Source organism: Magallana gigas, chromosome 10 (assembly GCF_963853765.1).
Source record: "Magallana gigas chromosome 10, xbMagGiga1.1, whole genome shotgun sequence".
NCBI classification, from domain to species: domain Eukaryota; kingdom Metazoa; phylum Mollusca; class Bivalvia; order Ostreida; family Ostreidae; genus Magallana; species Magallana gigas.
Window position 1 is genome coordinate 16,211,440 of NC_088862.1, and position 27,826 is coordinate 16,239,265.

General features: G+C 33.6%; 3 protein-coding genes across 5 annotated transcripts; 2 read left to right on the forward strand and 1 right to left on the reverse strand.

The window, feature by feature from the left end:
- Positions 1 to 4,419: 4,419 nt before the first annotated feature.
- LOC105337529 (uncharacterized) lies at positions 4,420 to 7,691 on the reverse strand. 2 transcript variants are annotated; one of them, XM_066073956.1, is made up of 9 exons: positions 7,548 to 7,691; positions 6,916 to 7,014; positions 6,673 to 6,720; positions 5,950 to 6,012; positions 5,812 to 5,859; positions 5,211 to 5,366; positions 5,002 to 5,094; positions 4,812 to 4,898; positions 4,420 to 4,681 (listed from the first exon to the last, which is right to left on the reverse strand). In XM_066073956.1, exons 1-9 carry the CDS (start codon positions 7,572 to 7,574, stop codon positions 4,559 to 4,561), a joined length of 744 nt encoding a protein of 247 aa, XP_065930028.1. In that variant the 5' UTR covers positions 7,575 to 7,691; the 3' UTR covers positions 4,420 to 4,558. The 2 variants fall into 2 exon arrangements, with proteins under 2 accessions (XP_065930028.1, XP_065930029.1); XM_066073957.1 differs by lacking the exon at positions 5,812 to 5,859.
- A 1,528-nt stretch (positions 7,692 to 9,219) lies between these two features.
- LOC105337516 (polypeptide N-acetylgalactosaminyltransferase 11) lies at positions 9,220 to 22,683 on the forward strand. 2 transcript variants are annotated; one of them, XM_011442245.4, is made up of 12 exons: positions 9,220 to 9,353; positions 9,741 to 10,155; positions 11,348 to 11,429; positions 11,778 to 11,944; positions 12,757 to 12,884; positions 13,442 to 13,686; positions 14,259 to 14,376; positions 14,879 to 15,031; positions 16,127 to 16,258; positions 17,228 to 17,329; positions 17,867 to 18,130; positions 18,863 to 22,683. In XM_011442245.4, the coding sequence occupies exons 2-12, from the start codon at positions 9,834 to 9,836 to the stop codon at positions 18,989 to 18,991; spliced, it is 1,842 nt and encodes a 613-aa protein (XP_011440547.3). In that variant the 5' UTR covers positions 9,220 to 9,353; positions 9,741 to 9,833; the 3' UTR covers positions 18,992 to 22,683. The 2 variants fall into 2 exon arrangements, with proteins under 2 accessions (XP_011440547.3, XP_034317695.2); XM_034461804.2 differs by lacking the exon at positions 9,220 to 9,353 and adding an exon at positions 9,393 to 9,526.
- A 450-nt stretch (positions 22,684 to 23,133) lies between these two features.
- On the forward strand, positions 23,134 to 27,689 carry LOC105337518 (uncharacterized). The gene is made up of 5 exons (XM_011442247.4): positions 23,134 to 23,249; positions 23,735 to 23,763; positions 25,007 to 25,084; positions 25,343 to 25,484; positions 27,430 to 27,689. The coding sequence occupies exons 1-5, from the start codon at positions 23,193 to 23,195 to the stop codon at positions 27,511 to 27,513; spliced, it is 390 nt and encodes a 129-aa protein (XP_011440549.2). The 5' UTR covers positions 23,134 to 23,192; the 3' UTR covers positions 27,514 to 27,689.
- The last annotated feature ends 137 nt before the right edge of the window (positions 27,690 to 27,826 follow it).

Below are 27,826 nucleotides of genomic sequence, written 5' to 3' on the forward strand. Positions count from 1 at the left end.
ATGCTTAACTGAAACGAAAACCGACAGTACTGATGTTATTAATATTCCAGGTTTTGTTGTATATATATGAAAAATAGATTTGACATTGCAAAGGTAAAATCGGGAGGAATTATCTTAGCAATAAAAGAAAATTTGGTTAAATATATTGAAGTTTTAACATCTGAATGCGAGTATGTATTTTGGTTTAAGTTATTCAGAAACTTATCTAACAGTTCCTCGATCAGATATATTGTTTGGAATTACATATGTCCCTCCAGAAAATACTAGATACTCCTCCAGCGACTGTTTCACGGACATAGAACAAGAAATGTTGAAGATTTTAAAAACTACTCAGAATATATGTTTGTTAGGCGATTTCAATGCAAGAACTGGCAAATTGAAAGATTATGTATGTTTAGATATTTTTTTAGCAAACCGTAATAACATGGACGAAGAAACACGGCAATCATTAGAACAGGTTAATATATTGTTGGACTCAAATATTTCACTTGAAAGGTCAAGTTGTGATGATCACTGTAATAACTTTGGATACAAACTGATTGAACTGTGTAAGAATAACAATCTCTTCATTGTCAACGGCCGACTCGGAGAGAACCGGTTAACTTGTAAAGATAGAAGTACTGTAGATTATGTATTATGTAATGCGTCCTTGTTGCAGTCAGTTAAAGGCTTTTTTATTCACGATTTTTGTAACTTATACTCCGATGATCACAGTCCAATCACTTTTGAGTTTTTGGATCAATTACCAATAGAGAAACAATCAAGTAGCCAATCGGCCGAAAAAGTAGATTCAAACATTCATTTGGGAGTCTGGAAAAGCTACAGAATTTGCACATAATATCATATCAATAGCGATAAATTAAACGAAACTGTCAGAAATATTGAATATTTACAAGGTAAACCCACTGTAGAACAGTACGATATAGACAAAATCACAAGTGAAGTCTGTAATATTTTTATTGCTTCAGCAGGAAAGACATTAAAAAATAAAACTCCCCCGAAGAAAAGACAAGACGATGCTAATAAACCATGGTTCAATAAAACTTGTCGCACAGCCAGAAGAAAATTCCCCATTGCAAAACGTTTATATAATAAAGAAAAATCAAATGAAACTTTTAATAATCTTAAAATTTATGGTAAAGAATACAAGAAAACATTGGATAAAAGCATCAAGGACTACAATAATAGTATTTCAGACAAGCTTAAGGAACTCCATAAAGGGATATCTAAAGAATACTCAGTCTGGGATATTTTAAATAGTACCAATAAGAAAGACAAAACTAGTGTAAATATCGATTTAATGTATGAGTTTATGAAAAAAACAAACGAAGGCACAGTTGAAGACCAAGAGATAGATATAAACATAAACTTAGATAATGATACACTTCTTAATCAGTCTATAACTTGTGAAGAAATTAGGAATGCTGTAAACAAAATTGAAAAACAATAAAGCGCCTAGCGGTGACCATGTTATCAACGAATATATTAAGGCAACTATGGAAACTTTCTTACCCTTATATGTAAACTTTTTCAATTTAGTTTTTGATAGTGGCCTAGTCCCAGACGATTGGCTATTGAGAATAATTAAGCCAATTTACAAAGGCAAGGGCGACAGGAGTCAACCTGAAAATTATAGACCTATTACATTACTCAGTTGTTTAGGAAAACTTTTTACTAGTATAATATGTGACCGGTTTAATGAAGCGCAGACTGGTTTTAGAAAGGGTTATTGTACATCAGATAATATATTTGTTATTGATTTTCTTTGTAAATATGCACTAAACAATAGGAGGAAACTATTCTGTGCTTTCATTGATTTTAAGCAAGCTTTTGATACAGTTTGGCGAGATGGACTATGGACGAAAGTTCTTAAAAGTGGGATAGATGGAAAATGTTTGAGATTTATTATTAACATGTACAAGGGTATCAAATCAAAGGTAAAAATTGGTCATCATTTATCAGATTTTTTTATGTGTAAGTTAAACATAGGTGTAAGACAAGGAGAAAATTGTCACCATTTTTATTTTCTCTTTTTATTAACGATTTGGAAGATTATTTATTAAGAAACCAGATAGAGGGTTTTACTTGTCCTTCTCTTCAAAAACAGGATGATTTATTTGCTATGTTGCTACTTTTTTATGCCGATGACACTGTCTTGATATCTGAATCTGCGTCTAATTTACAAAAGTCATTAGATGTGTTTGCAAATTATTGTGAAATATGGAAACTTAATGTCAATATAGCCAAAACAAAAATCCTCATTTTTTCAAAAGGTGCAATGTCAAAGCGTAAATTTTTGTATAAAGGAGTAACTATTGAAAACGTAAAATCATTTTGCTATTTGGGTATTGTTTTATCAAGAAGTGGAAAATTTAATAATGCTAAAAAGCATTTAGTAGAACAAGCGTCAAAGGCATTGTATGGTGTTTTACGAAAAATACGTTATTTTAGCCTACCAATTAATTGTCAGTTAGACCTATTTGACAAGGTCATTAACCCAATTTTACTTTACTCGTGCGAAGTGTGGGGCTACGAAAATTTAGATATTATTGAAAAGGTACATTTAAAATTTTTTGAAATTTATTCTTAATCTTAAATCTAGTACTCCAAATTGTATGGTGTATGGAGAAACTGGAAGGTATCCATTGTCACTCTTTGTTAAAATTAAAATGATAATGTACTGGACAAAAGTATTGACAGCCCACGATTGTAAACTCACTAATGTAATCTATTGTTATTTTTATAGATGTTACAAAAATGGATCTTTTATACATCCATGGATAAAATGAATACATGATATATACTCAACTCATGCGGGTTGTCTTATATATGGGAAACTCAAACAATATGTAGTTATAACTGGCTGAAGTCAATAGTTAAAAAAATATTACAAAATCAATTTGTACAAGATTGGAGAAGTATAGTAGATAACTCAAATCATCGATACCCCATTGAAACAGGTAGATGGCATAATATTGAAAAACATTTAAGAAAATGTACAATGTGTGATTCTAATAGTTTTGGGGATGAATTTCATTATATTTTAGAATGTATAAATTTTGTAAACGACAGAAAAATGTTTTTACCCAAGAGATATTATGAAAACCCAAATATTATAAAATTTAACGAGCTCATGAATACTTTTAATGTAGAAAAACTAAAAAACTTGTCAATATTTATTAAGAAAATTTTCAAAGTCTGTTCTTCCAGAAACCAACTTTAACAACCTATTGTATTGTGATTTTAACTTTTTTTTGTCACTATTATTCCTACTGTACATGTGATCCTTGACTGTGTTCGTGTACATTTGTATATACTGATTTTGAACCTCAAATACCAGTGAACTGGTCTTGAGTGAATAAAGAATTGAATTGAATTGGAACTTACATGTAGGCCTTGGGCCAATGACAAACAAAATTACACCCGCACTCCCCCCTCCTCCGATCAATTTTTTGGATTCGCGCATGCAGTGTGTTGAATGTATCTGTGAAATTTTGAAATTCACGAAATCGAGCTTACATACATGTATTTCGCATTTCAACGGATTCATATTCATATCGACGAAACCTAGCCAGGTGAAAACAGAGAGAGAGAGAGAGAGAGAGAGAGAGAGAGAGAGAGAGAGAGAGAGAGAGAGAGAGAGAGAGAGTATGTGTGTGATAACACGTTAGAGCAATGAAAGATTAACATTTGATTTAAGACTTTAACTAGTATATAGTATAATGGATTCGTTCAGAATAATCGGAATAAATGTATCTACAAGATTTTTTATTATATCAATCTACAGCAGAGATTAGAGCATTTACATGCATTATTGAATCGGTGGCTTACATTTGATGCCGATGATTCTCAAAGCGTCGATGAGCGATTGAATTTAGCGAGAAGCGATGTAAAGAAAACTGATACGCAATATAGTTGTATTCAAAAAATCACAACTGGTTTATCATAACTTATTAAATTGATTCATTAATTATGATGACCATCTTTTAGCATGTATTGGTGCTCTGCAAGATTATGAATAAGCACAATAAATTTTTATTACTTATTAATCGATTGTCTTTTCAGATGTTCAAAATTATTTAAAGATTTTTTTCCCTATGTTTGGCACGTGAGTTTCGACCTGTATTAAATTTGTGGATAATTTCTGGCACTCTTCTGGGCATCATAACACGAAGTTTTCCTGACGAAACCAAATTATTCCATATGAAGCATGTATGTTATTATAGTCTGTTATTGCTTTCATCACGTTTTGATGATTTAAATAAAAATACACATATCTGTGAAAGAAATATAATCGAGGTGATAAAATATCAACATAATTTTCATTGACCCATTAAAATTTTTCACTTGAAAATTCAGGTGAGCAATGTGGCCCATCGGTTTCTTGTTTGAAAATACAAGATGACATTTGTTAAAGTTTGTAAATAATTTATAAAACGGTCCTTATATAATTTAATTGGAAATAAAATGAATTATATCTAAATTAGTGATTAAGCCAAACAGATATTATTGATATAAATTGTGATGAAACGGAGTTTGTTTGGAGTAAATTGTTCATTCATAGTGCCAATTTAGCAAACGTGCTAATGAGCTCTTCCACAGTTGTGTCGTCTTGGACCATTCTTCTCTTCTTGACGGAACTTTTGGCGGATTGTCTGTGATGTTTACGTTTTTGAGTGGGCTGAAAATGAGAAAAATATAGAAAAAAAACCATTAGTTGTTAATAATACATGTACATGTAGTATTTGAAGGTAATCTCGTCAATATGATCTTTTGTACACAATAAAAAAGATCTAGTCGAATTTGCGTACATGCCCATTTTTATCGGAGTTCTTGTTGTTTAGATACGCCACGTCTGCAGTCCCAGAGGCCGCGGCCATAGTCTTTGTACACTTTATCTGGCGAAAAAAAAAAGCAATAACAAATGTATGAAGAAATAGCAACATTCAACAAGAATAAACTCCAATGAACTTTTAGACGCAGTGAATGGCGGTAATATACCTTTTTGGTTTCGGTGGTGGGACATGTACTCTCACTTCCCAACAAGTTGTAGCTGGGAGGTGCCACCAAGACAGGTAAAGAGGTTACGGGGATCTGTCAAAACAGTTAGTCTATGCATCAAGTTAAACTGAAAGATTAAAAACAATATAGGAAAACATAGTATTGGGTTTACTTATAATATTAACATTAGAAACCACACTACCACGTACGTCATTTTCGGGCTTCTTGCTTTTGTTGTCCTCTCCGCCGGATTTTTTATATGGCTTTTTCCTTTCTCCTTTCATGCGGGGTTTTCCTCGCTTTGTCTGGTTAGGTGTAGAGTCTACCTCTTGTGCCTTGGTCTTAGTTTCTTCGATGTTATGACACTATCAACAAATTATTGGAACTTTCAGGCACGTTGTATCGGAAGGGGGAGCAGAGGAGAGCCCCCCCCCCCCCCCGATTTTGTTCGTAGCAGACATTTTTCTTAAATTTACATAAAAAGTTGAAGTAAAATGGAGTTTCCCCTCCCCCACTTTTGTAGAAGCAGGTATAAATGTATGAATGGTAGTTGGAGGTAAAAATAAGACATTGAACAGTGAGATTTATTTTACAAGTGTCCTTTCCATATATTTCATTTTATCACAAGGAATACTACCCCCTGCCCCCCCCCCCCCCCCACCCCGGATTAAGATTTCAATTGTGGATGAGGTTCCCCCCCCCCCCCCCCCATATTAAAAACTGATGCTACGTGCCTGACTTTTATTTACTCTGTTTGTAAGTATGTCTAACCATGGTCGGGGTCTTCGAATAACAAATTTCATTACTTACGGAGTTTCTAATTGCTTTCAGTATAACCGAAATCTGCTCTTCCAAAGCCTAGAAAAATGATTTTAATAAAGTCAGATTTTAATTCAACCAAAAGGAGTTCTTATAGCTTTGTAAAAATAAATCAAAAAAGAAACCAACCTGTAAAGGGGAGCAAGTTTGCTGAGTTGTCTTCTTCTGTGGGGCTCTATCTTTTGGTTGCATCTACAAAGAATCTTACTATTAGTTCGGGATTCCATTCCAAGTGACAGTAAAAGATTTTACGCAATTACGCGATTTTATTAAGGTTGCTCACTACACCTTGAAATATTTTCTGAAATCAGCAGAAAATTACTTGATTATGATAGATATCATAATGGATAAGAAGTATTTAAGTCAAATAGGCAATAAAATGTGTAATTTTGGATGAAAAATTACATTTCTGAAAATTTAATTCAATAAACATGAACAAAAACTCCAGGCGGATTCGAACTCATGATTGATTTGCGGTTCAGAACCTTAATACTTTAACCACTGAGCTACGACGATATACAACCGAATCGAACAATATAAACAGTTTAACAAAACCTTTAAATCGCCATCTTGTGACGTAATGTCTTAAAAAGTATAAGTCTGGGTGTAGTGAGGTACCTTAAGCAAATACTTGCATTATATATAGTAAATACAAATCCAAACCAGATAACCCGAGATTTGAGAAAGTTATTTAAATTTTTAAAATACTCCAAACAATTCAAGACTACTGAAAATATGAGTTATGCATTTTGGACAAGACTTTATTTATTTATTAGTTATGTATTCCAAAATAGGCCATTTACAAAAAAGAATTAAAAATGCAACATATTTTTGATCCCTAAAAATATGTACCTGAAGTCGCCAAGGTTTTTTCTTGCTTTTAGCAGCAGTTGTCGTGATCTATATTGCAAATAATATATAGATGAATTATTAATCTATCAACTGACTAGTGAAAAATAAAGAAGTTAGGTGTATGTAACATGTTTCTAAAATATTCGTGAAAAAAAGACAGCAGTGTTCGATATATACATATAAATTAAACTCAAACCAACATTTACAAAGCGTGGCGATTTTATAAAAAAAAAAAAATGTTACCTTGTCTCCATCCACTGACTCAAGTGTTGCAGGAGGCCGGCGAATCGCCATTCTCTTTACGGCCCGGCAACACTCCTCTAACTCTAAATCATCAATGCTCTAAAAGTTGATACAATCTCTAGATTAGACATATGCATGCGCAGTTATAAGAACAAAGAGTCGCTTTATGTGAAGACCTACTGCATTTTAAGAAAATTAACAACCTGAAATTCCACAAAAATTAATGACTATCAAATTAAAAGACAAGTGTACTAATCTTTAAATGTATTATCCTTCTGTTTTTAATCGTTTATCTAAATCTAAATGACGGATGTTTTTTTATAGTTAATCTAGCAATTCCATCATTATATAAAGACAAATAGTGCAAATACAAAATTTATGTACCTTAATTACAAATCCAAAATTATCTCTTTGGTTCAAATACTTTTATATCCTAATAATAGTTTTTTAAATATAATATGTGGAAAGTCAGGCGGACGTTATGCATGATCAAAGAGGGCATATGTGTCATACTAACACCGATGCAAAGAATATGGACTAAAATTTAGAAATAAGTTTGGTAAATCATACTATGTTGTATTGTTTCAACTAGTAAAATAAGAAATATGTATTATGCTTGAAGTATATATTACCCTTTTATTCGATGTTGCTGCCATCATGATCTTTTATAAGTCTTTTGGGTTTCTTCGCCTTTCCTGAATACTGGGATCCGTTGTCAAAGCTGGTATGTTGGTAATGTGCTGCATCCACAATGGACGTGGCGCAAGCCATTGTGACGTCATAATTGTTTACAACATCCAATCAGCGCAACGCGAATTTTACTTTCTTAAAAAACGAAAATTAATTCCATCAAAATAAAATGTCATGTAATATCAAGATAGCTGCAAGTCTGTAGCTCCTGGTCTAAAAAAATCGGATGGACGATCTGAGAGCTACATATTGTCTCCCATAGTACAAAAATTTTGAAACCGCTCATTTTTAACTTGTTTTGACGCAAGAAAAAGATAGCTACGCCCTGCTGAAAGTCCAAGGTCTTGTTGAAATGGTTCTATTTGTATGAAATGTGTTCAGAAATAAGGTTAAAAAGTCCAAAATAAGCCCACTTTGGTGCGCCGTAAATTGCAGCTTTTTACGGCGGGGGGGGGGGGGGGGGGGGCGCTGTAGCTCCCAGGTAGTCCATCCGAATTTGACTGAAATAAATCATAAGTAGTACAGAATGTATCATCTGGTATGTCAACAGTCACACCGCAAAACTTAGCAAAACGTAGCTTCGTATTTAAAAGTGAGGGGGGCAGGGGGCAGCCTTGACATGAGAAAAAAAAAGAAGGCAACTAAATGTACCTAAATTTATAAGAAGCCTAATCCGTTTTTTTTGTTTTGTTTTTTTTTGGGGGGGGGGCGGGGTAGCGTAGTACGTCTTTAACTTCAATTTTTTTTACATGGACTCAAAAAAGTAGGGGGGTAACTCCCTTCTAGATATTGATTTTTTTATAAGTAAATTGAAGAAACATTTTTTGAATTGAACAAAAAGGGGGGATGCCCCCCTCCCACCCATACACACGATGCTACGTGTCGTTTATGTTGATTTTATGGTATATTTTTTGGTATATCGTTGACTTAAATGAAGTCTGTGATATGTGTAGTATCAGTTATATCAAGTTTATAGGGGGGGGGGGGCATTCGAGGTGTTTTCCGAGCCTGCCGGAAAGGCCTTTAATTCCACAACCTTTTCTCTAATATTTAAGACTTGTAATAGGAAAACAATCGAATTCAGCAGAATTTCATCGAATTTATTGATATCATTAATGTGTTCAGCAAACACAATATGATTTGGAGAGAGAGAGAGAGAGAGAGAGAGAGAGAGAGAGAGAGAGAGAGAGAGAGAGAGAGAGAGAGAGAGAGAGAGAGAGAGAGAGATCATGTGAATCATAAGTAAAAAGTGTAGGAAAACATTTTGATAAAAAATATGATTATGGAGAATATAGTTTGTATAATTTGTAAAATTGACGGACAATCACGATTAACATTTTTCAGATAGTAAGAAACACTTTTGATTTTTTGGTTTTGGTTTTGTTTTTTTTTTTTGTAAAATTTTCTCAGCAGTAAGTATTATTTTTTTGTAAAATCGAATAAATAATGCATATTTTGAATATTACAAAGCCTATTATAATTTGATCTTTGTTACAGTTATTGTTTTGCGGTTTTACCTAGCTATAAACCACGAGGTCGGAATGCCGAATGCATTTAAAATAAGGGGTGGCGAAACAAGATGTACCGTTTTTTTTAGTGTCTAAATCTTTTGAAGGTTTTTTGATACATGGTGTTTGGACCTTATTTCAAAGAAATCAATAAACATTGACTAATTTGTTTTGATGGGGATCACTGTCGATGAAATTACTTTTAACGCTCGAGGAAAACGCATAATTCAGTGACTTAAGGTTAACATTTACAGATAAAGACAATCAATTACGTGCCACAGTTAATGTTATAAAAATATCCGTGGCTACTGGGCAGATTTTGTCTATTTGTGTAGCATTATCGTAGGACATTTATGATGAGCAGATGGATGCACGTGTAACACTTTCTCATTGAATATCAAGGGCAGCTTTGTGTATGGCTGTGGTTGTTTTACTGAAATTGAAAAACACAGTTGAATTTAATCATTTTTTTCCTTATTCTATTAAAATTTAAGTTAATGGGAATTAAGGGGTCAAACTACGAAATGAATATATTGATATACATTGATACATGTACTAAACACTGAACATTTTAAAATTCCAGATATTTTATTTCAGTTTTCTTAATTTTTTAATTTTGCTTTGCAGTGCCATTTTCTCCTGCACATGAGGAGGATCAGTGACTGATCTCAATATTGAATGTGATTAAACAATGAAAATAATTTAGTGTGATTTAGTGGGATGAGGAAAAGACTAAGCCTGAAATGTTGTCTGTTTGGCATCGGCATTCCATTGACCCTCTGGATGACCTTGAACTTGGTTAGCTGGGACATGAAGCTCTCAGCTGACTGGAACCAACCCCAACGGCTCACCCTGAGGGCGAGGAAGACCCTTTTGTTAAGGTCAAAGGTCAAGGCTCAGGCTGAAGAGAAGGGGGCCCCTCGACAATGTGAGGAGATTCCAGAGGTCATAAACAAAGCCCTTGTGAAGCATTACAACACCTCTGTGCTTCATTCTCTTGGGATCGTGTCCGGCCCTGAGGACCAGATAGCTCGAGATGAGGGTAAAGTTAAAAGGCATAAAAAAATTGAATGTGATCATTCTCAGTTACAGCCACACTGGGTTTTTTTCACCAGTTGAGAACTTGGGACTGGGGCCCTTTTAATTGGGGGAAAATAGAGACAAAACTAAAACAGGAAAATTTGTTTTTATTGATTAATATTATGAAATTTAATGATTTCTATCATTTTTTCAAAAACCTATAATTTTTTATTCAACGTTTAAGCACAATGATTCTTTTTCTAGAGTTTTTGAAATTATTTATTATTCTGTTTAGTCTTTCTTGAAAATTTTGACAACTCATACAAAGTTGTTTTTTTTTTAAATACAATTGGGAATTTTGAGTCTGAAATTGGGAAAACATTAGAAAATTTCCAATTGTGACTGGGGCCAAATTTCAGCCCCCAAAAAACACTGTGTTGCTTTTGGTGAAATATGGCCACATTGATTCATTTTATTGCTAAAAGGGAAATATTCACTTATTTTTCAATTTATGATAAATTATGAAAATTGATTAATTCCCCATTAGGTAATTCCCAATTTCATATCTTACATAAGATTTATCTGCCTAGCACATTATATTTTGAGATTTTTGGCTTAAGAACCAACACATTCATTTTTTTTTTTTGCTTACATTGTAAGTATACTGGTACTAAAAAGCATGTTTTTACAAATAACATATTGGCTAAACAAATTTACTTATTATGAATTTAATCTGCTTTTAACATACAAATTCATCCGCATACCGTATATATGCATTTTAAGCAGCACTACAGACATACATGTATGTACATGAATATAATTATTACTTCCCTTTAAACAGTTTAGGCACAGTTAGTGTCAGTTACACCATAGAGGAATGATTATGCTACACAAGAAATGGGTTTTTTTTGGTCATTAAAAGTGTACAGTAACATACCCTGGAATCGTTAATATTTTTGGTACTGGTTTAATTTCATGGATTCCTCTGATCAAAAGTCAAAATTCAACAAATTTACTACCCAATATATATATATAGTTATTGACTGCCTTGTAAATAGTTGCCTGATTTACATGTATATGATATGATAAAGAAAAACTGATGCAGAGAATGTCATTATAAACTGACATTATAAATGTCATTATAAACTTGATCTGAATGTGTAAACTTGACAACAAATCTGGACAAAATGGTAGCCATTCGACTATATTTACAGGGTACCAGAATTTTGCATTTAATGCACTTGTTAGCGATAAGATTGGATTCCACAGAGCTATTCCAGATACTCGCTATCCAAAGTAAGTCATAGATACCATTTCTGTCAAACTTGTTCTGTTATTAGCTTTTCTATTAATATACATGTATATGTAAATGTAAGCAGCAATATCCAATTGCAACACACTCGCGTAAGTTTTTGTCTAATATTGTGTCTTGATCTTTTTCCAGAAGAAATCTACTATTTTAGAATTTTAAAACTCTATTTACAATACTATAAATTGATATTGTTACCCCCCCCCCCCCCCCCTTGCATCTAAATAAGACATTCCCTTCAAATTCTTTATCTAATGATTTTATAGACATTTCTTCGTACATACATATACCGGTAATTGATTTAGATACCAGATATTTGGGTTTTTTCCTTGCAGATGCCAGGATGTGACCTTTCCTGCCATTAACCTGGACACCAGTATCATCGTCTGCTTCTTCAATGAACAGCCGTCAGCTCTGCTCCGTCTGGTGCACTCGATCAATGACCAAACACCACAGGAACTGGTCAAAGAAATCATCCTAGTGGATGACAGTAGTACACTAGGTAGAAATGGGCGGTGGATTTTTTTGTTATCACACTCAATTTTGCTATCATCCTATAAAGTAAATGTTGTTATTTTTGCAGGGTAAAAAAAATAAGCTTAATAGGTATCATTTCAGGGATAACATGTTATTGTATGGTTTTTTTACATTAAATGTGATTTGTCCTTGTTCACAGTGTAATGTCACATGTTGACAGATTAATTTTGCTGTAAGTTACCGATCTTTACAGTTTAGTTACTGACCTTTACAGTTTAGTTACTGATCTTTACAGTTTAGTTGCTGACCTTTACCGTTTAGTTACTGATCTTACTGACCTTTACAGTTTAGTTACTGACCTTTACAGTTTAGTTACTGACCTTTAAATAGTAGCTATATTGTACTTGTATCATTTGTTAACAGACCAATTTATGACTTTAGGTGTAAACATGGATAATTCCTGGATTTCCCTCTTATGTATATTACACAATTTCAGCGATAAACTGCTCTCCTTAAAATGAAACTGTATACAGGGTTATTTTCGCCTTGTGTAATTTTCGCCCTTCTACGTTTGCAAACAGTTTTCGCCCCATCATGAATACATTGTACATGTAATTATGTTAAAACTTTTTAATCATTAGAGTTTTGTTCTTCCATTGGTGATTTGATAATAGTGAATATTCATGAAAACGAGAATAGTTTAATAAGTTGGCCCATATTCAGTAAGCAAATACAACAAGATTAGCCATGTGTTTCTGATGATAGCTAGGAATTAGATCAACAACAAAGATTTAAACTGAAACATTGCCATTGAGGAATAATATGTGCGTCTTTCAGATGACCTGTCCTGTCAGATAGAGAATTATGTCAATCAACACTTTAACAACGTTCGATTGGTCCGTACTCCTGAGAGGGAGGGCCTGATCAGGGCGAGGGTGTTTGGAGCTAACCTTGCCTCAGGACAGGTAAATGTTTGGTGGAGGTGCAGTAAATAGCTTGTAGCAGTGACTCATAATTAATGAATTAAAACACACTCAATTTAATACTGTAAATTCCTAGTTAAAAGCGAGGATAAATCCACTTGAAATTGTGAGAAGCACATCTTGCAGATGTTTAAAATCTCGCTTTTATTTTTTTGAATCTTGTAAACTACATGTATAAGAATTTATGATAAGAATTTGGTGTTCATAATTTGATGAAAAACGGAATTAAGTACTGGCGTTGAATAAGGAATTTAGAGTAGTGAAGCAACAAAGTTAAAATTTCATTCTTATTTATTCCACAAGTTTTTATCTTTACATGTACAGATTTCAGATTAGGGGTATGAAACTGTTCACTGTAAGAATGGATTCATTATAAGTGTGTTAGCTGTAACCATGTTTTACTGTAATGTAGAATAATGATTTTGAGGGTATACCGTTCACCCATAGAGGAATTTACCAACCCTGTACTGTAATAGTTATAAATGTATTTTCAATAAATTGTATCCAGAGTGCAAAATATTTAATAATTATATTTTTAGGTTTTGGTGTTCCTAGATAGCCACTGTGAGGTTAACACTGATTGGTTGGAGCCTCTGTTGCTAAGGATATCACATGATCCGACAACGGTGGTCGTCCCGGTGATAGACATAATTAACCATGATACAATGGAGTACCAGCAGTCCCCCTTGGTTCGGGGAGGGTTCAACTGGGGTCTTCACTTTAGCTGGGATCGGCTGCCAGATAACGAAAAGAATGACCCAGATTTGGGCAGCAAGCCAATATTGTGAGTGCAGTCCTCAACATATTCTCTTGGAATAATGCACTAGAGGCTATCAACGGAACATTTTAAATTTTTTATACTAAAAATAAGCGCAGTAGGTAGGTACAGAAGCACTTTTAAGGGTGCAATTTATTGATGTCACTGTATCTTACATTAAAAAATATCTTCTAGCTTCTTCTTCAAAAAAAACCCCCAAAATTCAAACTGTGTTCTACAATGAGAAATTAATATCATATAGAAACAATTCATGATGAATACTTTGTGGGTGGGTTCCATGTCAGAAAAAAACCTTTGAATTAGGCTTATTCTTTATTTATCAAAATCATGAGAAGCCTTGCCTCTCTAATTTAAATACATGTGTCACTGGTAACAAAAACGTAAATATAAACCAAGGAAATTTGGTTTCCGGCTAAACTATAAACAAACAAAACACACAAGTTCAATAGACACACTCCTATACTCTCAACTTTATAGTTACTATAACTGAAATAAATACATGTGCTTGAATCTGAGACTCGATCACTACACCCGAAGGTTATGTAATTTATATAATATAAGATATTGATAACTTTCAGGTCACCTACAATGGCTGGGGGGTTATTTGCTATGAAAAGGGACTATTTCCATCACCTAGGGGAGTATGACCTTGGAATGGACATTTGGGGAGGAGAGAATCTAGAGATTTCATTTAGGGTAAGTGAAACATAGATATATGGGTTAGTACTTGTGTATAGCATTGTGTAGATGCAAAAGTATATTACATGTACCTAGTAACCTAGATTATATACATGTTAGATAGGGTATAGGATATATTTTGTAATTTATGCAAATAAATAAGTAAGTGTTATATTCATTTTGACGGTTATATAAATAATATGTATTTTTTTCTGCAATGCTTAATACATTCAAACAGGCATGTAACCAAGAAGAAGTTTTACAGCAAAACTCGATTATAACGAAGTCACTGGGACCTAAGAAATTACTTCTTTATATCCGTAATTCGTTATAACCGTATAAGAAATTCATTAAATTTACATAGCTGGGGATCCAAGATGACTACGCTATATCTGTGAATTCGCAGTACTAAACGAGTTTTACTGTACTGTTCAAATAATGTGGAATTTTGAAGAGTCATAATTTATCATTAAAGAAGAAGTTTGGTATCATTGTCTTGACTCTGCCTTCTGTTTGACAGATCTGGATGTGTGGGGGCAAGCTGGAAATAATCCCATGCTCCAGGGTGGGGCACATCTTCAGGAAGCGCCGTCCATACGGGAATCCCAAAGGCAGGGACACCTTCCTCAAAAACTCCCTCAGGGTGGCCAATGTATGGATGGACAAGTACAAGGTGAGACCAATTCAATGTCAAGGAAGGTGAGATAAGGTCAAGGTCAGAATTCAGTTATTGTCATTAGACTATAAAGGTCAAGTAGAGGTCAGCAATTTTTTTTTTTAGTAAGATCATTTACGGAATTACCGTATATCAGTTTTTTTCCGCGTCATGTTTTTTCCGCGAATTAGAGCCTAGAACGGTATATAAAATTTACGTGAATCCAATTTTCACTATTTCAAAGTCACATTGTAAATATAATTTACGATTGTTTAAACCAGTGAGGAAAGAGGGGAAAAGTGTCTAAATTGTCGCTCTTTGTAATGAAAAATTCGGACAATGAATCCATTTACACATTTTCCGCAATGTGAAATAATTACCGATAATTATTTTGAATTCGGAGACGCAAACAGTCATAAATAAATAGATCATGTACCGTTACATATACCAGTAGCTTAGGTATAATTAGATATCGGTTTAGGCAAGGAAAGCGACCGTTTTAATTAATTAGCTTGTCAATCAGATTATTAAATAAACAACGAGGCTTACAAATCTATTATTTGGTGCTTGTCCTCCGATCCCGCAATTTGTACCTCTAAATAAACTAATTGAACACAGTTAATCATACTTTTATTTACCTGTACACTTTATCGGGAAAGAGAGAACTCTATTTCAAAAACGAAACTTTGTATCAAATTTACGCTGATTTATTTTCCGCGATTCGAAAATCGTCGCGAACAAAGCGGAAATTGGATACACGCGGAAAAAACCTGGTATACGGTAAATCAAGATGAGTTCAAGTCATCATCAGGGATTAGGTCAAGTTGAAATGAGGTCAAATTGAAATCAAGTCAAGGTCAAAGTTCAGATATAAGTGAGTTTACGTCAAGGTCAAGGATATGTACATGTAAGGTGAATTAATGTCAATATAAGGGCTCACTTAAGGTGAGAGATACTTGGAAAAAGTTGTTAGAAATGTTGCAAAAAAAAAAGAAATAAAAGAATTTAAATGATGAAGTTATATACCTTTTTTGTGGGGGGGGGATGTAAAAATTCTTGATTTATTTGCGTCCCCTTACCCACTTGTTTTACTGTAGTAAAATCTATATTTAGGAGTATTTCCTCAAACAAAGACCGCAGGCACAGGTAGTCGATTATGGAGACATCTCAGACAGAATCTCGCTCCGTAAACATCTCTCCTGTAAATCCTTCAAGTGGTACCTCGATCATGTCTATCCAGAACTGGTATGTACACAGTCATGTTGTAACTCAGGCATGTCTGTCCATAACAAGTGTATATATACAGTGTATATGTACATTGTAATGTCTAAATCATATCAATCCTTAGCAGGAAGGTACTACACATGTATCAACTCAGGCATGTTTTTTCCACTACAGATAAATATGGGTCATATTTCATGTACCCCCTTAACTCTGTATATCCATCACATATATAATCAGTATATTTACTGGTACATATACAATACTGACATATTACTAACTCAGGCATATTTATCTAGACCTGGTATGTACCTGGACATGTGTACTAATTTAGACAAGTTTGTCCATTATTATTACTATGGCAATTAATTCAGGAAAGAATTGTTTCCGTAGAAATACTGGAAAAGGAAAAATATCACTTTAATTTGGCCCAATTGATCATTAAGGCATAAGTTTCGCACAAAACACCCCAGTATACAATTAATCTACTGTAGTTTTCACAGCCAATATTTATTTTTTCAAAAATTACAGCCTATATAATTAAATGTGTACCATGTTACCAAACATTTAACAACTTGCTAGAACATCTAGCTTCCCTAAAATTTCGTGTTCACACACAGGGGCCAAGCCCGTTTTAACATTAATTTCAATGTAACCATAAATAAAGATGGTTACATTGAAATTAATGTTAAAACGGTCTTGGCCCCTGTGGGTTCACAGCTCATTTGAGATGGATTTATCTGACTTATCAAGAGGGTTGGATGGTTGTGGTCATTTTTAGACTATTTTAATCTCCATTACATAAATATTCAAATTTTGATGCTTAAGTAATTTGATTTTTTTCCTTCACTAAATTATAGTTTTCAGCCCAGATATATCATATTTGAAATTTTAAGGTAGATTGGATGGGTAGAATTGGTTGCCACCCAGCCTAACCTCCTTAAGGTACTTTTTAAAAATGAATTGTATGACACCATCCTTTCTCTTACGTAGTCTTTGCCAGGGGACGTGAAACCCAGCAATAAGTCTTCCCATCATCAGCCAATGAAGTCAAAGGACAAGAAGAAGAAACCTGTCATTGTTAGGCATGGGAGAGTAAGTCCTGAAATCAATATGCTTTTAAGGTAGTACACCTCCATGTTGTGATATACTTAGGAAATAAACAGCATGTTAAAAAGTTTTTCTTGGATATGAACTTGGTTGGTCACATGATCAAATCCTGTGCAGCCTGAGGGGCTTCTCACAAGATTTGATCACGTACCAACCAAGTTCGCTATTCCGGTGAACTTTTCAATGTTCTGTTTATTTATATTACTTATATTTATCTATATATTTGAGAAAGGCAAATCGTTCATAATAATTACAAACCTAATATTAATATAGATATTAAAGTGTTTTGTTTGTCAAGGATCATACTTTTTGCAATGAAATAAAGGCTTTTTATCAAGAAATTTCAATTCAAGGCAAATCCAAAAGTTTCAACCAACAAAATTTCACCCCCCTATTAAGCATTAAATCATTCAGATAATTTGATACCACCCCCCTCCCCCCCCACCTATTATATAGTATGCAAAATTAACATACATGTACATGCATCATTTATCATCTATATATTTAATGCATTTCTTTTAGATCAAGCACATCTCTACCAATTTATGTGCTCAGTCCGAAAAAGAAATTTACACCAAGAAAGCTTTGGTGACCTTGGCACGGTGCGACGACGAATCTCTGTCCGGACAGAAGGCTCAGCTGTGGTTCGAAACTGAGAAGAACCAACTAATGCTGGCTCAGCTTTTGTGTCTGGATATCGAGGCCGGATCAGTCGGGAAGAGTTACGCCCGGCTGATGAAGTGTCACGGATTAGGTGGCTCCCAGGGATGGCTGTGGATTAAAAAGGTATTCACAGTGGAGGGATGGATAAGTTGAAAAGACATCTCCACTATTCACAGTGGAGGGATGGATAAGTTGAAAAGACGTCATCGCTAGCCAAGAGTCCGAGTCATTTATTTTCATGAATCATGAGAAAAAAACAAATTGGACCCTTGGCTATAAGTAAAGATGTGAAAAAGAAGCATATTAAAGATTTACTTTTCCTTATTTCATTTCTTTCGAGGTTAAAATTTGCCTTTAAAGTGTAAACTCGCTTCATGGGTCTGCTATTAGAGTGTGTATAATGATAACTTTCAGTGCGAGTCAGAAAAATTTCAGTATTTATGTAAAAATATTTACACATGTATAAAAAAAGTGATTCCTACTTTGCTAGTACTTCTTTATATACATTTTAAGTAAGACAAGCACATTATGTAATAAATATTACTAGTGCAAGCTAAGAGTTTGAGATTTAATAATATTAACAGTTTATATTTTTGGTTACTGTAAATTCCTAATTAAATGTGAGGAATTAATATCCGCGTAAAATCGCGAGAAGCATCCTTTGCGGATTTTAAAATCTCGCCATTATTTTCTGAGAGTTGAAAACTATATGAAATAAAGAGAAAAGTTCAACGTTCTCGATTTTATATTCTTGCGATTTGATACAAACCAGCAGGATCGCGGAATTAAGTTCTCGCGTTATATAAGGAATTTACAGTATGCACTGGTTCTAATTGGTGAGTCTATACATTGTAGAATGGGGCCTCCCTCCTGTATAACCCGGTGAGTGGGAAGTGCCTGACCGCCACCGCCACAAAAGTGGGCGGGTACCTCAGTCTGGATCTGTGTACCGGAGTCAAAGAACAGGACTTCACCATCAGCTGACATCAAGCGATGACCACGTTGAATAAAAACAACAACCACTGAAGAAAAATCAAGTCATGTCGAGATCCTCCATAATTTCCTCGACTTAAAAAAATATTATGAGAGAAAATTAATGGATCTGCATTTTCATTATCAGGCTGCAGTCAGACGGTGATTTACTCTGCTTTAAAAATTAGCATTGAAGTATTGTTATTATTATGTATGTGCCAAATTATTGTTTTCAATAGTCGGAATTCAGACTTGTGCTAGCTGTTGAATCACAGTGTCATAAACGGTGCTTTGTATAAGATTAATTGATGGGGTATGTGCTTTAAAGCGGAGAAATTAGTGGAGAATCCTGATAATTGAAGGGCTTTAATCATTAGGGCATTTCCCTCAATATATATGTATCATATGTTCAGTTTGCTATACTGTTGATATCACTCATGTGATTGATATTGTGACAATGGGAAAATCCATTTTGTGCAATAATGTTAGTACCTGTATCATTCACATCTGAAAGGCCACTAAAAATGTGTACAGTAAAACACGGTTATAACGAACACGCTTACAATGAATTGACGCTTACAGCGAAGTGAATTTCATTCCCCAAGTCTCTATTTCATGTTGTAAACTTGACGGATATAATGAATTACGCTTATAACGAAGTTAAATTGCCCGTCCCTGGCACTTCGTTATAAGCGTGTTTTACTGTATATACATGTACATGCAGATAATTATGTAGATGAAAGGTAGTTAAAACATGTATATAATTCCCTGGTATGTAATATGATATGATTTCTATCTATCATGTTTAACCTGTGTGTTGTTATAATATATAAAGACCAGGAATGACCATGACTAGGCGCGAACCCAGGACCCTTCGCTTTAAAAACCAACGTTCTACCGACTGAGCTAAAGTGGTAGCATGACAGCACTGGGCCTATAATATATTTCTTTTTAATATACTGATGGATGATTTTGCACATTCTCCTCAAGAAAATAAGTCTATTGTAAATGAAGCCAGCTTTATAGAATTGTTTGTTTGCCCTTTCTTGACTTTGTTGTGTTAGTATTGGAATTTTTTTTTCAAAACGGAAAAAACTGGCCATGGATATAAACAGAAAAGGGGTTATGATACTTTTACATGTACCTGACCAGTAAATGCTAGTAAGATTTTAGCTATAGAAAATACAGGTAATACATAGGCATCTGGGTTTTTTTTTGCATAATGAATCAATCATTAAAAATTTGAATTTCACCTTTAAGTGTTAAAATCGGTAAAAAACTAAAACTACTTTTAATTTTTAAAATTCACCGTAGGTAAACCCACCCCAACCCCAACCCCAAAACCGATCAGGCAAGATTGGGATGTCAATCTGCTTTCAATTTGCTTTTGACGCCTACGTTATATGCAGGTTTATTAATGGAAATAATTAAGGTTGTTATAGTGTGAGACAGACTGGTTCAAAGTTCCTAGATGATATTTGATTAGGGCATTATAAATGTTTCATATGTTATCAATAATGGTATGTTATCAAAATTGGTATTTTAACTCATATAGTACTCATAATGCCATGATACTTCCAAAGTCTTGATACTGTTTTTATGGGTTTTCTTTTACCGTTTTTGTGAGGGTTTTTTTCTTTTTATTTGTCTATGGAACTTTTCACTGTTGATTTTTTTTCTTCATAATTTTAAGTACAGTAAATGCAAGCATCAATAATTACTTGATGAGCTAATGAAGAAATTTTGATAATTAATTAAAGTATACAAATGAATGATACTACACATTCCTAATTAAAGGCGAGGAATTAATATCCATGTAAAATCGTGAGGAGCACCCTTCGCGGATTTGAATATCTCGCCATTAGTTTTTTAAAGTTGAGAACTATAAGAAATAAGTATAAAAGTTCTGTGTTCACGATTTTATATTCTCGCGATTTGATACAAAGTAGTGGGATCGCTGAATTAAGTACTCGCGTACTGTAATATAAGGATTTTACAGTAATGATTTAGAATTACATAATCATTATTAAATATATGCATATTTTTTCATAAATCATCACAAATAATATATAGACCATTTATGATAAGCATCATTAGGTCTTTTAAAACATGTATTAATATATATCTTTGTGAATGACGTTGTGTACTACATGTAATATATGCATTTTAACTTCTACAGTTACACCTTGATATCTCAAACACTGATATTTCGAATACAATGGATATGTTGAAGTGATTTGTTTTTATGACTTATTTTTTTAAGTATTTTACCCTAGACATCTCAAATACTCGGATATCTCGAACTATTTAAACAGTCCTATCTAGTTCAAGATGATGAAGTATGACTGCATATGCATTATAACATGACTTATGCATAGTAGAAATATATGTAGATGTATCTGTATGTGTGTATGTGTGCATCTTCAGATCTACAAGTGTACTGGATATTGCCTTTATCTGTGCCTTATGTATTTCAGGGTCTGTATTGTATATAAACCCTCTTCTATAAATTTACTACATGTATATGTGAATTTAATAAATTTGAATAGGGGGCGGGGGTTCCAGACCCCCTCCACCCCCCCCCCCCCCACCCCCCCTTTCATTTGCCCCATGCATGCTTTGAGAACCAATGTAAAATGAAGGATGAGAATTTGCTGAATAGAATATCAATGTCTGGCATTAGAGACATTTGAAATTTCATTTAAAAAACTTCAGAATTGACATTTAATTTTACTTATGCATGATAAGTGCTGTATTTTTTCACTCTAATGTTTTCACGCACATATATATCACAATATTTGTGAATTTATTGTATGTATATGCATAAATATACTCTATAATGTACAGTTGATATATTTGATTTTTTTTTTAATAAACTACCAGGTTACGTCCAAATTTTGGACTGACAAGTACTTTCACGTTTATATGATTTAATGTACAATTTGTTATGAAATGAATATGAACTACATTTACAGTACATTTCAAAAACTGTTATTGTATGAAAGGTTGATACAACTTTTAGACTAATTAATTCATAATCATAGTTTTGTTATTGAATTGGTACATTTTATTATTTCATTCAATTTATAGAAAGACAGAGCTGAGGTTGCTTTAGATACAATTTGTGTATTTGCAAGCAGGTGAAGATTTTGATAGGTAAAATACATGTTTAAATATTTTTTTTCCATATTTTTCAATTTAAAGTATTTTCAAGGTTTTGATTTTTGGAACTATTATTTTGTTATTATTCTGTTACAGTGCAGTATTAAATACCTTTGACAGGCTGTTGATTTAACTCGTAATAATTATTCTATATAGTTACATGGAAACTTTGTGCCCCCCCCCCTTTCTTAACTTGTTTTTCTTTTGTGCCATTAATCCCCACTTTGGTGGGATGGATTAAAAACGGTGCTAATCAATTAAATAGTTACATATCTTTCAATTTTTATAATGGAAAAAAGTGATAGGATGGAAATCACTATGTTTTCAATGCCCAGATGAAACAATATCAGATTGGAATTAAAATATGTCATATATGTGATATAATGTTAATTTGATTGTGTGGTGGTTTTTTTTTTGTACCAGTCAAGAGATTTGTTTTTGTTGAATTGATTTTATGGCTTTGTTAATATATATACATGTATTATATGTACTAGCAATATGGCAAAAAATAAATGGAAAAGATTGAGGATTAAAAAAAAATTGTTATTCTTTAAATGATCCTGAAGCTTTTTTTGCAAAGTTAGACCTAACTATTAGGCACATAGCATCATACCACCCCCCCCCCCTAAAAAAATTAGGTTTTTTTCTCAATATTTCTGAGGATTATTCTAGCCCCCCCCCCCACTTTGAATTTGCTTCCGACGCCAGTGCCCAGAATGTGTAGATGGAGCTGCCGTATATTGACTACAGCGTGCATGCAGTATCTCATACAATGCACAGCAATATTTCAAGAACACACTGAAAGTTGGGGCAGTAATTTAATTAACTTTGAGGAAGTTCTTTTTCAAAGTCATAAATATGAATTTGACTGATATATGAAAAATTGCACATTGCAAATCATTGTGCAAGATGCAGAGTTGCTTAGTAGTACTGTGAAATTCAGCGCGAAATAAGCTAAGTTCGGAAAATGTTCATTTACCAAGAACACTTTTGAGTTTTACAATGCTCCTTGTAAGCGTCCTTGACCTTAGATAGTAAATAAACAGTGACAATGGCGGACTGCCTGTCCGTCTTGGCTGCTTTTGTCACCACTCTGCTGGTCAGACAGGTAATTAGAAAATTAAATTATCGACTTAGATGTTTAAAAACTTTGTTTATTAAGATAATTTGTTGATTACTATTTGCGAGTCAATGTTTTTGTGAACTTTTTCTTTGTCAGCTGTTCAGTCGATGTGGCGTGATTTTGGTCAGCTGTTTTTAACACGCGTTATGTAAATCCTACACGTGAATTCCATTCATTATAGTGTAAATCTGAAAACTAAGAATACATGTTTTACGGGTGATTGAACTCTGTTTACGTGCTTCATCAAAATTTTTGCTCTTCAAATAATCAATGAGGAATTTACTACGTCATCATTATAAAAAATTTTAATTATGTCGTTAAGTTTTAAGCTAAAGAATAAAATATCATCCACTTAATATATTATGCATTCATTTTAAGAATATCATTTTAACCGCCCTTTGAGTACATTTTCATCACACATATACTAATTATCTTTTTAGATTGTTAATTGTTACTTTTCTTAATTACAGGTTGATGCTTATTATTGTGATAGTGGAAAGTAAGTCACTAAAAGAAATTATTTTGACATATCTTTATGCTTTTCTTTTTAACACTATCTGCACATTGCAATAATCTCTTGAATGTCAGACATGTCGGCCCAACGACACCTCGGCACAACGGCACTTCGGCCCCAGGACACCTCGGCCCAGACGGGTCGGCCCAAAATTTGAGACACCTTGGCTCACGTAAAAGACATCTCGGTTCATATATATCCTTTCAATAATTACCACCCCATATCAGATTTACAAAATCGTCAGAGAAACAACACATCATGACATTTCATTTCATTATTACGCAAAATATTTTTATTGTGTCCACTTTCTGTCAATCTTTGTAGATTTAATAAATTTATGAAAATATCTAAATATTGCAATCTTTAAATCCTAGATTTAACACTATATAATATATATTTCAAGTGTGTCATCAATTCCTGAAATTTCCGATCTACAAAATTCACATATTCTATTATTATTGTAGTGAAAAAAGTTAAGTAATAAGATTTCGACAACCTTAAAGTCATCAAATTTCTATTGGCTGTTGACAAAAAAAAAATAAAAATGAGACGCGTGACAATCCAATGAGACAAATACATAGAGTTTGATTGACAAGTTTAGTCATACATGTATGCAATTGTGACCCGATGTCCGAAGTTATGCACGCTTATTGTACATATCGATGTAAATTTAAAAACAATAGACATGACCTTTTCACTAAAAGTTGATTTAGGTTTGTTTCTATCTAACCTTCCACATAAAAGATATTTTTTATAGACTTTAATGAACTTTATTCATTAATGTTGTGTAATAACGATATACTAATCATTCAGTGTTGATTAAATAAATATGATCATACTAATTTTAAATATAATGATCATGTGCGCGTCTTGTACAAATATTTTGATGCTAAATATCATTTGACAATTTTATCACATTTAGCACCAATTCAATATTTCATGTCGTTGGTCATTACCTTCAAAAAAGAGATAGAAAGAAGAAATCAATGAATAGATAAAGTAATTCTCTGCCCCTATTTTTTTAATATTTATTTTTAGTAGAACCTAAAGTTTCATTGGGCCGAGGTGTCTTTTACATGGGCCGACGTGTCAATAAATTTGGGCCGACCCATCTGGGCCGAGGTGTCAAACGCCCTTGGCCGAGGTGTCGTTGGGCCGAGATGTCCGTCTACAAATCTCTTGAGCTCAATTTCGGTAATATATTTATTCTCCTCTGTTTTTGCTATAGGTGTGAGGCCAATGAATACTGCTGTGGGGAGAACATTTGTTGTGTATCATACACTGTGTGGGAACTGTGGTACTTCTGGTATGTCTTCTCTCTCTCTCTCTCTCTCTCTCTCTCTCTCTCTCTCTCTCTCTCTCTCTCTCTCTCTCTCTCTCTCTCTCTCTCTCTGTATTTCTTTTTCATATATACATGATTGCACAACTGTTTCCATTATGTGGAATAATATTAAACACATGAGGCCTACATTGTTGATTAAATAACCAAAAATAACCACTTACTGACAACTACTTATATTGACCACTACATATTGACACGAGTACTTTTTGATTTATTATTCAGGTTTGGCTTGGTATTTTTCATGATTTTGCTAACTTCCTGTATATACATGTGGAGGTCTGGATACAGGGAGAGAATTATTTACTTTGGAACCGTCCCCCCATCCTACAGCCCTCTGTCTCACAAGGAGGCTCACCTACAGACGGTATGTTCTTGTTCAAAATAAGTGGTCATTTACGGGTCATCCACACCCTTTCGAAAAGTTCTGCATACAAACCCAAACTTTAAAATTTTTTGAAATATATGGATGTTTAGCATGTGTTTGACTTGAAAATGACAGAAAAAACCTTTAGCATTTAGGGAATTTTTTTTATTGCTTTCCCTGCAAACACAATTTCATATGGTATTCGAACCTGGGACCTGCAGGCCAGTAGATTAAAGCTACAACCGTTGCGCTAGAGAGATAGAGACAACAAGAATTGGCGATATAAATGGATTTATTATGGGTTAAATTCACCATGTTGTGACTTAATGTCATAAAAAAGAAGAAGTTACAGATGTCAAGGACCCTTAATATATTGTTAAAGGCCGAACATTTTTACCGGGTGGTAAATCTCAGGTGAGGGCGGGGCTTAATTATTTGAGGTGTGAAAGCCTCCGGGGCTTACAGTCTATCTGCGGTCGTGAGCGCTGCTTATCGCTATACACAGGAAGCAGATTAATACACAGGAAATAAATATCTAGTCAGAATTGGTCTTAGTTTAAATATCTTATTGTTCTTATGACCATACGAAACGATTTTATACGGAAATCTTATGTATTGTCGGAATTTTCTCTATTAAGCACACGTGTGTAAATCATAATTGAAAAAATGCAGTAATTTAATTCTGCAATAAAAATATAACTCGGTACATTTTGTTTAGCACTTGACATTGTTTAGGAAGTTAATTTTAACAATTATAACTGTATAAGAAAACCGTTTGATCAGTAAGAATGTGAAATTGAATGTAAAGGCAGCTCGGTATTAAACGACGACAATTAATGGATTTCGTTTTCCATGGGGTAGCGTTTTCATGCACTAAGCTCCCATTGAGTGAATTACCAGTAAATACAGCTTTAGTAGACCATAAGTTTGTGTTACAAAGAAAATTTATTTGTTTTAGAGCTGCTCATGCATCTTCATGGAATTTATTACGTCACATACATTCAACATAATTCAAATATAAATTGTGCATATTTTCAATCACTGAATAATTATTTTTCATAATATTAATACTGGTTATGTTAAGAATTCAATTTTTAATTCCCCCATATAATACGCTACTTGACAGAAGATATCAAAGATAATGTTGTTAATTGCACGTAAACAGAAATCCACAGACCTGGCCAGATCACGCTCTGACGATCACGTCAATCAGACTGGGGGCTATTGTTTCAAGCTTGATTGACAAGCGGCATCATTTTGAAGTTTGTACAGGTAAAAAAGGGGGCGTTTGTAAAATGTTCGGCCTTTAACACATTATTTTTGACTGTTTATTTTTATTTTACCATTTTTGGCATAACTTAAGCAGCTTCCAATAGATCAAGTACATTGTACATCGCTTATTGCCATGCGTATATGTACAAGAATAGGTGCATCAAGAAGAAAAATCCAACACATTGAAAGATACATGTATAATAATTCTCAAATTAATCTGACATGCCCTTTTTAATTTGTTAAATAAAAATTAACTTCTGGATTCAAACAATTTGGCTTAAACATGTGAAATTACCTTCAATTTATACTCAGTAACATATTTATATACGATGGAATTTTTCTGAACTTAAAAATAATAGTTTATACTGTAAATTCCTTATATCACACGAGTACTTAATTCCACGATCCTGCTGTATTGTATCAATTTTGGAGAATATAAAATCGCGAACGCAGAACTTTTATCCTTATTTCTCACAGCTCTCAACTCTCAAAAAATAATGGCGAGATTTTAAAATTCACGAAGGGTGCTCCACGCGATTTTACGTGGATAATAATTCCTTGTGTTTAATTAGGTATCTACAGTATCATCTTAAAATTTTTTTTAGGTAGATCTGATATTGACCACCCAGCCTCTTTTATTTAGAGTTTTAATTCCGTCCATTATTTGTTTTAGTCTCGGTACTCAGATGATTTTGCTCCCCTACCTTCTTACGACGAAGTGGTGCACGGTCAGCACCAAAAACTCCAACCCCAGTGAATTTGTGGCCAGCTATCGACAGAAGAAGGTCACAAACATTTACAGTTGTTGCCTGGAAGGCAGGTGAAACATTTAAAGAATAACGACAGAAGTTTTGAATTCAAATCATCATGCTGATACGCTGATAAAGTCAGTGAAACGTGGTATATCATGTTGGGTTTTTTTGTGGGAGGGAGGGAGGGAGTTAGATATGTACAAATAGGCTGTATAGATTTTGCTGAGGTATGATATATTTTTTTTGGTGTTGCAAGAAAGAAATTTTAGAATCGTATCATTTTATGTATCATATTAATTAGAGTTAGAAAATACAATG